Here is a 13314-nt window from a genome sequence, read left to right on the forward strand (position 1 = left end):
GGACAATATAAGGCTGAGAGCAAGATGTGGATCCTAATGAGCCCTCAAGTGTGAAAATGATATCTTTATCCTTGCCTGGGTGGCAACACGGCAAAGCTGATTTATGTCCTACTTTCCAAATCTGAGTGTTACAATCCAGAACAATGAACAACCAGCTGAAAGCATGGGTCACCATTGAGCCTCCCTCCTGCAATGGACCCACACTGCCTCTGACAGAACCACTGCCAGGGTTGGCGTCATTAGAATCACAAGTGTGGCTAAGTGCCTCAGTGCTGTCCTAGCTACCGAACTACCTCCCTGGCCTGAACACGAGTGAAGAGTGTATTGATGCTTAGAGTTTCTTGGCATGGTGACACACGCTATAATCCCAGCATTCTGGAAGGCTGAGGCAGAAGGATTGCAAGTCTGACTCTAACATGGGCAATTTGGTTACTTAGAAAGATCTTGTCTCAAAAAGGAGGGGGAAAAAATAAGTGTCGGGGAGCACGGGCATAAAGCTCAGTGTGAAGACCCTGGGAGTTCAATCCCCACTACCAAAAAACTTTTTAAGTATTACTTAATGTAGTTTAAAATCCATTTTAACTGTAACTTCTTGTCGAATCCCCTATCAGCAGACATAGGACAAGGTGCGCTGTTGAGGGTCTTCACAGCTCACATCAGCCTGGTTGGGAGTTTACACAGCCCAGCGCTGGGACCCCCACCCCCAAGGAGAGAGCTTTTACTGCTGATTTTTGATCTGCACCTCCCAATATTTGCCTTCCCTGTGTCTAATGTTTAATCCATGTTTATTCAGCATTGTATTGATTAACGGTCTGAGTAAAATGAGAGAGCGGCAGGAGCCCGGAGACCATGGATGGTGCCATGGGGCTGCAGACGCTGCTGTGTGTGTATCTGGTGTCCCTCCTCACCCTGCAGGCCATGCCCGTCTTGGGCTTGGCCACAGGCAGGTCCAAGAGCAGTGAGGTATGTGGCAAAGCCTTCAGGGCAGAGCCAGGCAGATCCACCTGGAGGGGGCCCTGGAGGGACACAAGACCCCTCTTCAGGGATCGGGGCCCTCTCCTGCCACCCTCAACCTCCCCTGACCAGACAGGTCACCCCCTGCAGTAGGAGGTGAGGCTGAGGGGCAGGGGACGAACTGTCTTCGAGCATTCCCACTCACCCCTGGCCCTGGCTTTGTTTTGCAGAAGCGACAGGCTGTGGACACAGTGAGTGAGCCTGGGCAAAGGGGTCTGTGACGGGGCCATTATTACAGGTTTGCTTTCCCTCAGCCCTCAGGGATCAACTCCTCTTCTGGCGCTACAGGCAGAGGGGGCTCCTCTCTTCTGGCAGTGGCAGACTGTCCCTACTCACCTCCCCCTCTCTACAGTCTCAGAAGAGAGAAGGGGGTCTTCCTGTGAGGCCCTGCCTCTTCTTTTGGCATCTGGCACCCTCCATCAGAGGTGGGCCCCAGGATGACAAAGAAGTCTCTCACTCACTCAGAGGCCCTGTCCCAGGCTACCACTCTGTCCTGTCTTATTTCAGATAGTCAATGGCGTATTCATCCGGAGTTTGAAAGTCAACTGCAAAGTTACATCTCGCTTTGCTCACTATGTTATTACCAGCCAAGTAGAAAACAGTGCTGACACAGCCAGAGAAGTAGCCTTCGAGGTGGAAATCCCCAAGACAGCCTTCATCAGTGACTTTGCCATGTGCGTGTACAGCCTGACACCCACACCTTCCCCCAGGCGTGTCCATTCATCTTTCCCAGGTTAAGAACAGAGCACCCTGACAGGATAGACCATCTCCTCACTTCCACAAGAGGCACAGTCTGCCCTAGCGCTGAAGGGAAGAAGAAGCCCTTTGGGTCTCAGAGGCAAACTGGGGCCTCCAGTGGAATGTGTTCAGCCCCAGGCCCGAGGAACAAAGGCCATGCTCAGGGCTGACCTCTGTGGCCAAGGGCTCACGTGGACAGGGCCTTCTCAGGACCCAGGCTCAGCACACCTCCAGTATGAAGTGCCTGTGTGGTCAAGGAGCCATACTGCCCCTGAGGGCCTTGTTTCTTCCCCACAGCACCGCAAACAGGAACACATTCATTGGTGACATAAAGGACAAAGTAACTGCATGGAAGCAGTATCGGAAAGCTGCCATCTCTGGGGAGAATGCTGGCCTTGTCAGGTATGTTCTTGGCCCTGCTGGCCTGGCCGCCAGGGCTGCCTTCCCCGGTTCAACAGAGCTGTAGGGGCCAAGGTGGCTATGGCCAGAGAAAGTCCCAGAGGACAGAAATGTGAGCAAACTACCCAAATCCAGATGCCAGCATGGTGCACTGGTCAAGGCTCCACAGACCTAGATCTCCTGGGGGAATTGGGGCTCCCATCCCGAGCCTTGATCTTGATCAGCCAACTGATACTGGGGAGACAGCACTAATGTAAGAGTCATTGATCTTGAGGGCCACGCTCTGAGTGAGAAGGCTCCATGTGTCATCTGCCACTTGTCTGCCTTTTCTTGCTTCTCCTGGTACATGCAGGGCCTCAGGGAGAAATATGGAGCAGTTCACCATCCATATCACTGTTGGCCCCCAGAGTAAGGCCATATTTCGGCTGACCTACGAGGAGGTGCTGAAACGAAAACTTACACAGTACAACATCATCATCAAAGTGAAGCCCAAGCAGCTGGTGCACCATTTTGAGGTAAATCACAGCTCCTGCCCTCTTACATTCACCAAGGCTCTTAGCACTGGTTCAGCACCCACCGCTTGCCACCTCAGACAGAACAATTCAGTTTGCTTATCTGTGAGATGGGAGAGTCTTGCACTGTCCAGGATTGGTGCAAGACATGCTGAACACCCAGGTAATGTGTCAGCCAGAAAGTCCTGGGCGGCCTGATGGGCTGTGATCATTGATGGCACCTAGGTGGTGGCTGAGTGAAGGGATTCAGGCAGGCACACTCTCAGTGGTAAACACTTTTTGAGTGCCTACAATGTGCCAGGCTCTGTGCTGAGCAGGTAATTGGGTCAATTGTTGGTTCCTGGCTGCGACGTAATGCAGGCCCAGAAGGCCCAGGTGCTGGCCTTGGAACAGAATTTGCTTCAATGGTATAGATCGATGTGGACATCTTTGAGCCTCAGGGCATCAGCAAGCTGGACGCCCAGGCCTCCTTCCTCACCAAGGAATTGGCAGCCCAAACTATCAAGAAATCCTTCTCGGGGAAAAAGGTACGTGTGATGGCAGGGGATGAGGTGGACCCTCAGGGACTTCCTTACCTGGCTCACCCATGGTGGAATGTCCAGGCTTAGCCTAGGAGCCAAGTGGGGCTACAGGCTGCCCTCAGACTGAGTGAGACTGGTACCAACTGGTTTTTCATGGCGAAACTAAGCATTCTTGATTCTCAAGCAATTGAGCAGAGCCTGAGTCTTTAGGTTGGGAATACACCAGCTCCAGTTCTGCTACTCATCAACCCATGTATATTCCTGACTTGCTTGAGACTCAGTTTCCTCTTTGTCTCCCTCAGCCCTTGGGACAGCATGCAAGGAAATGAATGGCATATAAGACAACCGTGGATGCTTTGTGCTTAGGACTCCCAGTTTCAATTTTCTTGGAAACACAGTTATGTTCGAAAATGCCTGGCCTTGGTCTACCCAAGGATTTGCCACTTGGTACTCATTTTCAAGAGTCCTGAAAGCTCCCTGCTTTGTCCCCACCCCAGGTCTTGGAGAAGTGTGGGGAGGAGGTGGGTGGCCCAGGGAGATCTCTGCTTCCTATCTCGCCCTCAACCTGAGCCAGGAGCAAATCCTCTCATTCTTCTGCACCTTATATAGTTACTCCATAGCAATTCATTGAAAAGAAATGTCTGGTACAGGCAGAAGTCCTTTTAAACAAAACAGGACTCCTCTATACGTTAGCATAAACACACTTGCTTTCCAAGGGGGACCTTTTAACCAGCTTTTTTCCAAGTTTTGGCACCTTGTTTTTTTATTTGACAGCTTGATTACTATCTTTTATGTTACCATGCTATTATTTTGTTTCTGTTTATATGCCCCAAATGGCGATGTGTATTGTAGAAAATCCCCAAAATTCAAAAGTATAAAAGCAAAGGAAAAGGTCTTAGCTCCCATCATATACAGGCATGTTCTCTCAGCAGCTAGGTGAGTGGTCTACTGGACTAATTTCTGTGCCCAGACACACCCACACCCCCACACACACACACCCTTTCTTTGTTTTTGAAAACATCCTGCTCAGTCTTCACATTCTGCAGGGTCATGTGCTCTTCCGCCCCACCGTAAGCCAGCAACAGTCCTGCCCCACATGCTCCACCTCTTTGCTGAACGGGGACTTCACGGTGACCTATGATGTCAACAGAAACAAGCTCTGTGACCTCCTGGTGAGGCTGAAGCTTCTGGTATGAGCCCAGGGGGCAGGCCTGGGGTGCTAGTGGGGTAGCCTCCTCACTCTCCTCTGTTTCAGGTGGCCAATAACTACTTCGCTCACTTCTTCGCCCCCCAAAACCTGACTAACATGAGAAAGAACCTGGTTTTCGTGATTGACATCAGTGGGTCCATGGAAGGCCAGAAGGTGAAGCAGGTAAATTGCAGCAGTCAGCAGGTCAGCCAGCAGAAACTTTTTCAGTCCCGTCATTCCCTCCACACTGGCTTGGCTGCCAGAGTCTGGCTTACGACGCTCACTCCTGGGGGAAGCAGAGTGATTTAACTGAGGTCGCAGCTATGCCAGGCTCTGAGATTGGCTGTTGCTTCCTGGAGATACAAGCACATTCACTTCTCAACAGCAAAACTGTGGGTGACAATGATACCCACAGTGTCCCCCAGGAGATGTGTCTGGAAGAAAAAATCTGGCTGCTGAAAATTCTAGAAATAATCAGGATGGTTTATGGGGAGGTGTCTTGCTGCAGGGCCCACTGCCCACAGGCTCTCAGGACCCCTCCCTCGGTATGCTGAAGCCATGGCTGGACAGGCCAAGCTACAGAAACACCCCTTCCTCAGGGCCTCTAAATCTTGTCGCCATGCTGGATTCCTTTGCATTCGCCTAGCCCTAGCAAGAGATGCTTTTCTCTTGAGGCCACTTGGCTGGCCTGTCCACTCCCTTCTGTGGTCTACTGCGGGTCTCTGAAATGGGCATCTGGAGTTGATGGAGGGTGCTATCCTGTGATGAACCTGGTGCCATGTCATTCTACTGACTGTCCTGCCCCTGCAGACCAAGGAAGCACTCCTTAAGATCCTACAGGACATGCGGCCAGAGGACTACTTTGACCTGGTCCTCTTTGGCTCCAACGTGCAATCTTGGAAAGGCTCGCTGGTACAAGCATCCAAAGCCAATCTGCAAGCAGCTGGGGACTTTGTGCGACGCTTCTCCTTGCATGGAGGTAAGCGCAGGGGTCTCGGATCACCCTAGGATCACATCTACTTCGTTAGAATATGGGTGTACCCTGCTCTGGTTTCTCCCCTTTACAGCCACAAATCTAAATGGAGGTTTGCTCCGGGGAATTGAGATCTTGAACAAAGCTCAGGAAAGACTCCCAGAACTGAACAAACATGCCTCCATCGTCATCATGCTGACAGATGGGGAGCCAACAGAGGGTGAGCACCTGAAGGGCTGCTTTGGGAAGTGGCAGTCTCCTTGTCACCAGAGGCGTTCACCCTAATGTTGGAAACCCAACCATTGGAGGTGCTGTTGGGGGACTGAAAGCTTAGGACTAAATCAGGCATTGCTTTAAAAACACAGTGGAGGTCATAGACTCTGTAGGATCGTCAAGGTGCAACTCTTCCTGTGCATTGGGAAAGGGGGACATTTGTGCTTGACACAGGGCTAACCAGGCCTGGAGGAAGGCTAGGATTCCCAGGTAATGAACCATGTGTTCAGCTCTTCCTTGTGCCAAGTGCAGGACAAAGAACTGAGAAGAAATACTGAGAACAGAGCTGACTCTTCTTTGAAGGAACCCAAGCTCTACAGGGGGAGGCAGACCTAAGCCCTTAAACGAACAGGGTGCCACAGGGCTGGAGGACCACAGACAGGGGACACTTGGCTCAGGTGAGGTCTGGAAAGGTCCTTGGAGGAAGTGAACAGTAAACTCAGTCTGGAAGGAGAAGAGAGGGGCAGGAAGGGACCCCTAGCAGAGGGAGCAGTTTGATAGGAGAGTATAGGCACTGCAGAGCCTGTCCAGAAAAGGTGGGCCATGTACACTCGGAGAACCAAGGGTGGAGTGGTGGGTGGGGCTTTGTAGGCCACAGCAAGGAGCCACACGGGAGAGTTTAAAACAGATCAGATCTACTCCTCGTGGATCCATGAATGGACAGGGCCTGGGAGGAGCTCTGTCACCAGCTGCTGCAGTTACCAGGTATGCCAGGAGGTGCTACCTCCACCTAGGAGGGAGGTGGTCTGCACTAGGAGGCTTGGGCCTTGGGCAGTGCTCCTCACATGCTTCACATGCCTGTGCGCTGGCATCCTGTCACCGTCTGCATGTGTGGCTGCAGGGGTGACAGACCGAGCCCAGATCCAAAAGAACATCCGCAATGCCATCCAGGGCAGATTCCCTCTCTACAACCTGGGCTTTGGCAACGATGTGGACTTTACTTTCCTGGAGGTCATGTCCATGGAGAACAATGGATGGGCCCAGAGAATCTATGAGGATCACGATGCCGCCCAGCAGCTACAGGTCTCTCCCGTACTCCTCACCTACCATCTGTGGCATGCATGGGGAGCCCATCAGCCTAAAAGAGATAAAGCCCTGACACAGAGTGCAAATCAGCTGTGTGACCTTGAACCAGTTACTTAAACTCTCTGAGGCTCAGGTTCCTCCTCTAAAGTGGGGATCCTGACACCCATCTTGTGAGCAGTGCCTTCTTATCAAGGAGCTCGGCTCTGAGGCCACACCCCATATCCTTTCAGGGCTTCTATAACCAGGTTTCCAGTCCCTTGCTGGTGGATGTGGATATGCAGTACCCCCCGGATGCTGTCTCGGCCCTGACCCAGCATCGGCATAAACAGTACTATGATGGCTCGGAGATCGTGGTGGCTGGGCGCATTGCAGACAACAAACTGGGGGTCTTCAAGGCTGATGTGAAGGCCCAAGGGGTAAATGGTGGCCCACAGAAGGCAGAGAGGCCAGATAACACCCAGAGGAGTCTCCAAGCCCATGCTGTTCTCCAGGGATCTCCCTTTCCCAGAATAGTGTCCCTAGATCCACATGTCACGCTCAGCAAAGACCTGGGCAATGGACAGGCTGGAATGGGGCGAACATGGCCTCAGTTACTTGTACTGTCTTGACCCTAGGGGTACCACCTCTTATTTGTCACATCATTCTCCTGGTATGTGAGATAGCAAGAGTCTCATATCCTCCCATGCACGCTCACGTTACAACCATTTCTCAGACATCTACCATGTACCAGGCTGTGTGGCACAGTGCAACATGTGCATGTGCGTGCACAAGGATGGGAGGAGAACTCACTGGTCAGGGAGATCTGGGCCCTGCCCTCCAGGTGTAGACTTGAGACCAGGTAGTTTAGGGTTCTGTACAGATCTTTTGAGTGCAGAGAGCTTAGCTGGACCCTAGCTCTGCCCTAACCAGAGTGGTGACCTTGAATAAGTAAAGTCAGATCTCTCTAAGCCTCAGTTTCCTTTTCCATACAGCACAGGTGACACCACGTTAGACTGTTTTATGGGTAAATGGAATGATCCTCATAATAGCTTTATGCAGTGCCTAGACCAAAGGACCCCCTTGGGAAAGGGGCTCCATTATTGTAGCTGGGAGGTAGAGGATATTTGTGTGCTATGGCAAGTATGCGGCATGCCCAGAACTCTGGGCATTTGGAGAAGCTGCTCACAGGAGGAACAGCTTGGTGTTTACTTGTCTTTCCCAGAGACAGTAACTCTATGAGGGCAGGGCCTGGTCCTCCCACCCCACCAGATCCTAGGGCCTACGCCAAGCCTGGCTTGCAGGGCCTGCTTGGCCAGCATTTGTAGAATCAATCAATAAATGAACAAATGAATAGGCATGAGGAGAACAGGCTCGGGAAAGTGGGTGATACTTAGATCGAAGTTGCAGAGACCAGAAGATATTGGGACCCTTCAGATCCTGGACACCTTTTCACAAGCCTCTCTCACCACAAATATCAGGAGGGCCAGGAATTCAGGACAACTTGCCTAGTGGATGAGGAAGAAATGAAGAAACTGCTCCAAGAGCGTGGCCACCTGCTGGAGAACCATGTTGAGCGTCTCTGGGCCTATCTCACCATCCAGCAACTTCTAGCCAAGCGGTAGGGGCCCTGCAGCTGCCAAGGGTGGACAAGGCCACCCCAGAATTCCCTAGCCCTCGAGGCGAGTAGAGAAGGGGAAGTTCTGGCCTTTTGGGGTGATGAGTGGGTCAGACTTCTTTCCTCCTTTTGTTCTGGCTCAGAGTTAACATCAACCAGCTGGTCAACAGTATGGGTAGGGCGCTCTGCAGACAGCGCTGTTTGCCCCATTGAGCCATCTTGGAAGAGATAGCCATTTGCTGAGTAGCTGGTGTGTCTAACACCCTAATTTGGGCCCCAAGGTCAGTGGAGAAATTCCCCCTAATCCCCATCTAACAGATGAACAGAGGCTTGGAGAGACCAGACCACTTGCCCTCAGTCTCGCTGCTGTTAAATTCCCAATCTATCTCTGAAGCATATCCCTCCATCCCAGAGATATCTTGAAACCCTGAGACCCTTAAGGCCACAGCCATTGAATAAGGCACTAGAGGTGCTCAATGCATGTTTGTTGAATGAAACAATGAGTAAACAAACAGGTGGAGGGAAAGGGAGTACAGGTCTATCACTGCCTGAGCTGGGCTCTTGGAGCCACATGTGTCTTGCGTGCAGGATGAAGGCAGAAGGGGAGGAGAAGGCCAACTTGTCAGCCCAGGTCCTGAAGATGTCACTGGACTATCAGTTTGTGACACCGTTGACCTCCATGACCATCAGGGGCATGGAGGATGAGGATGGGCTGGAGCCCACCATTGACAAATCTCCAGAGGGTATGACTACCAAGGGTCTGCAGAGCGGGAGGCTGTGGGCCAAAAACCTTTTGGGTGTTAATTCTCTTCTTTTTTCCTCCTTTCCAGATTCCCCACCCTTGGGTGAGTTTTAATGGTGGTGGTTTTAGTGTGGGACTTCTGGCAGTTGGGCAGGTGGCACAAGCTCCAGCCCCTAGGCAAACAGCTCCCCATTCCCTCTCCCTCTCTGGTTTTGGCCTACCCCAAGACTCCCTTCCCCACTTCACCCCAAACTTGGCACCACACTCTCATTGTTTCGTGATCCTCGCACTGCCTGACCACCCTGTGCTCTTTGTCTTTGTCTTTTGCAGAGATGGTAGGACCCAGAAGGAGTAAGTGGCAGCCACCTTGGCAACTTGCATCTCCACCCCTCTCAGTTCTCATGTTGCTGGCCCTCAGCTGAGCCTGCAACCTCCACCAAAGCCCTCAGCTCACCAGCTCTCTTCACTGCCCCACTGGGGATCCCCTGATGAGGGCATAGCTCACCCACCTAGATCTCCATCAGAGGGGAAAGAGCAGCCAGACCATTGTACCTGGTCAAACTTCTTTCCCACATGCTGAGAAGCATTCTGGGGCACACAGTGCCTGCCTCTGCTCTCGTGGTCTCAGGCCAGCCTGGGAGGGTGGGAGAAACATCAGCAGAGGGATTGGCAATCCCTGAGGGCCCAACCCCTCTCTCCCCAACGTCCTTTGCTCTGCCCCACAGCGTTTGTACTCTCAGCCTTGCAGCCAGCTCCTACGCAGCCCAGCTCCAGCTTCCAGCAGTTACCAAACCGAGTGACAGGTGGTAAGTGCTGGGGGGGGGGGTTGGACAGATGCCCACCGTGCCTGGCCTTCTCTCTCTTTCTAAGACCGGCCTAGTTGAATTCTTGCCCCCACTGGCTCCACTTGCCTGATGCCCAATCTAATGTTATCGTGCTTGGCTCCCAGTGGACACTGACCCCCACTTCATCATCCACGTGCCGCAGAAAGAGGACACTCTGTGCTTTAACATCAACGAGGAGCCTGGTGTGATCCTCAGCCTGGTACAGGACCCTGACACAGGTAGGGTGGATAGCATGCCCTCTGCCAGTCAGGGCAGGGACAGTCCTCTTCCACATTCAGGCATGGACAGACTGCCCACAGCCTGCACACTCACTTCCCTGTGCAGCATCAGTTTGGCCAGGCTCCACCTACCTCCTCCTTGCTCCAGCATCCTAGCTGGACCCTACACGGGGCTGGCCTCATGGACATGGACTACATAAATGCGCAAGACTTGCACTTAGAAGGGCAAACTTCTTAACGTTCTTCTCTTGCTGTCTTGAAATCCTTAACTATTCTAGAGCAAGAACCCCTTCTTTTTATCTAGTATTAGATCCTGCAAATATGTAGGGGTCCTCACCTACGTCCTCCATGGCACGGCTGTGTAGAGCCTCCAAGAGTCCCCTCCCTCCGTGCTGAGGAGATGGGGACTCTACCTTTTGCCTCTTTCTCCTTCTGCTTCAACTTCAAGCATTTGCTGAGAACTTGCTGGGGACTGGGGATGTAGTGGGAACCAGGACAGTCCCTGCCCTCATAAAATTGAAGGAAAACTGAATGCAAACAGGTGACTCTCTTCGTAGATGGTTATTTCAGAGTGAGAGAGATGCTGTGCTGGATGTTTAGGTGGGAGGAGGCCTCTCTGAAGGGTCCCCACAGCACTGCTGTGAGCCTCCTCCTCAGTGTGAGGACAGAGAAAGGAAGGCAAGGCCTCTGTAAGAGCCCAGGACAGAGGGTGAGGCCCAGGACAGCTGGTATGGTGGGAGAGGTGGCAGGGAAAATTTGGTTCTCGAAACAGGACAAGTTTCGACAGCTCTATGGTGTGGATGACTGTAGCGCATGAGCAAAGACCGCTGGACCTCTCCCTGACAATGGCCCATTGCCCCCCTGCAGGTTTCTCAGTGAATGGACAGCTCATTGGCAGCAAGGCCAGGAGCCCTGGGAAGCATGAGGGCACATATTTTGGGCGGCTGGGGATCACAAATCCTGCAACAGACTTCCAGCTGGAAGTGACTCCCCAAAACATCACACTAAGCCCTGGCTCAGGTGGGCTCATGTTCTCCTGGAGAGACCAGGCTGTGCTGCGGCAGGACGGGTAACTAGGCCAGACCTGGGTGGGAGAGGGTTGTGGTGAAGACCCAAAGCTCCCGTACTCAATTTGCTGCCTGGATCTGCAGAGCCCTCATCCCTAAAATCCATGGCGATGCCCGGAGGCCCTGTGCAGACATGTCAGGGTCTGGGGACCACTTTCTTTGGTTCCTGGGCAAATGCTTCTGGCCTAGGGGCCTGAATGCTCTGAATTCCATTCCCAATGCACCAACAAAGCCAGCTCATCTCCCCAGATCCAGCATGTACTGCTTCCATGAAGCCTCTACTCTCTTGTTCTGCTGAATCCCAGCATTCTCTGGGCTCCCTTTCAGCACCTGTCACATCTGCCTTGTCTCACATTTGGTCCTTCCTTTGGTTATTCATTTATTTAACAAATTCTGTAAAGTACCAGAGCCTGATTCTGGGCAGCAGAACTGAGTCCCATATAGAGGACATAAGTGATGAGTAGAATTCAGAGGTCACAGACTCTGATAATAGACTGGCTAGAAGCTAAGTCTTGGATCCACTCCTCCTCAGATGTGTGACCCTGGGCAAAGAATTCAGTGTCTCTGACTTAACTCTGCTCATAAGACCTCAGTCTCGTAGAATAGAGACAATTAAATAGAGGTGTGCAGTGTAGTTGCTTCTGTTCTCATGCCATCCTGGCTTTGCAGAATGGTGGTGACTATCAACAAGAAGAGGAACCTGGTGTTGTCCATGGATGGCAAGGCCACCTTTGAGGTTGTCCTGCACCGAGTGTGGAGGGGAAGTGCAGTCCACCAGGACTTCCTGGGTTTCTATGTGCTGGATGGTCGCTGGATGTCACCTCGGACACACGGGCTGTTGGGTATGTCTGGCCAGGTGTGCTCACAGTTTCTGGGGCACCCAGACAGACCAATCTGCAGCGTGGCTGACAAGATTCAGAGCTCTGAGATGGCTTGTCCCAGTGAAGGTCTTGTCCTTTCAAAGTACTGTGATCAAACACAAACAAAAGCCATTTAAAGCCATAGCGAGAGGTCCAGTTAGCAGACAGAAAGGTCCAGAGGATCTCCAGGGACCTTGTGAGTGGGGAGGGTCATCAGCCACTCTGTTCCTATATGGCCTTTCTGTTGGTTCTGTTCTCTGTTGGGCACCGAAACCTCTCGCCTCTCTCTCCAGCCAGATTCCTTCAGAACTGATTAAAAACAGTACCACCTAGAAATATATGTGCCTCTGCAACAAGTGAACTAAGGTGGCTTTTGATGTTAAGTCTTACCAGAAATACTCAAGCCCTTAAAAAAACCCACACAAGAAACTGGCTCAGCCCCCAGTGAGCCCCTGCTGAATGCAAGGCAGGAGCAAACCCATGACAGTACCTTCTTCCTCTCATGTGCCTTGCTAGGACAATTCTTACACCCCTTTGATTTTGAAGTGTTGGACCTCCGGCCAGGCTCTGATCCCACAAAACCAGATGCCACACTGGTGGTGAAAAACCGCAGGCTGACAGTCACCAGGTAGGTGGGCTGTTTGCCAGTGTTTCCGTGCATGGTGCTTTCTGTTTCCTATTGTTGGTCCAGGGGTCTTGTGGATGGTGTGTGCTTCCAGGGGAGGTGCAGCCTTGCAGAGCTCCAAGAAGAGTAACAGCTGATTTGTCTGTTTCCAGAGGCTTGCAAAAGGACTACAGCAAGGACCCCCGGCATGGAGCAGAGGTGTCCTGCTGGTTTGTCCACAACAATGGAGCGGGACTGATCCATGGCATTCACACTGACTACATCGTCCCTGACATCTTCTGAACCCTTCAGCTGGCACACTAGACTTCCCTTGCTACTGTAGCAGAGTAGGAGGGCATCTGCCTGACCAAGCTGGCTCCTTATTTCAAAGAACCCTGTGACTTGACTATGCCCAGAACTGGCTGTTTTGTTTTATTTTGGTGGGAGGAAGGAGCATGGCAAGGAAGTGACTCAAGATACTGCACCTTGAGAGGACTCAGTGATCACAGCCAAGCCAAAGTCAGGAGAAGTGGGTCACAGGCTGGGAGGGCAGCCCACGGCAACTCTACTTCCCATATCCTGCATTTCAAACTTGCCAGGCAGGCACTTATACTGCTGAGCTAAATCCCCGGTCCTATGCATTTCTAATCTTTGCAGCTGTCAGGCTCCAGGGCCTCTGGGTCCCCAGAGTGCCCCTTGTACAGCACTCCCCACTCAGGATAGAGCCACTGTTACTATG

The 13314-nt window shown here is 52.2% G+C and overlaps 1 protein-coding gene across 1 annotated transcript; it reads left to right on the plus strand.

Moving 5' to 3' along the window:
* The first annotated feature begins 768 nt into the window (after window positions 1–768).
* Itih1 (inter-alpha-trypsin inhibitor heavy chain 1) lies at window positions 769–12993 on the plus strand. The gene is made up of 22 exons (XM_003480099.3): window positions 769–963; window positions 1185–1205; window positions 1522–1688; window positions 2050–2154; window positions 2504–2666; window positions 3077–3190; window positions 4231–4356; window positions 4440–4556; window positions 5184–5352; window positions 5441–5566; window positions 6461–6642; window positions 6876–7061; window positions 8103–8242; window positions 8828–8982; window positions 9070–9084; window positions 9312–9332; window positions 9707–9787; window positions 9931–10044; window positions 10912–11113; window positions 11781–11953; window positions 12488–12599; window positions 12749–12993. The coding sequence occupies exons 1-22, from the start codon at window positions 850–852 to the stop codon at window positions 12876–12878; spliced, it is 2733 nt and encodes a 910-aa protein (XP_003480147.1). The 5' UTR covers window positions 769–849; the 3' UTR covers window positions 12879–12993.
* The last annotated feature ends 321 nt before the right edge of the window (window positions 12994–13314 follow it).

This window comes from Cavia porcellus, unplaced genomic scaffold, assembly GCF_034190915.1.
Source record: "Cavia porcellus strain 051 isolate PalLab524CR breed Dunkin Hartley unplaced genomic scaffold, mCavPor4.1 scaffold_10, whole genome shotgun sequence".
Lineage (NCBI taxonomy): Eukaryota > Metazoa > Chordata > Mammalia > Rodentia > Caviidae > Cavia > Cavia porcellus.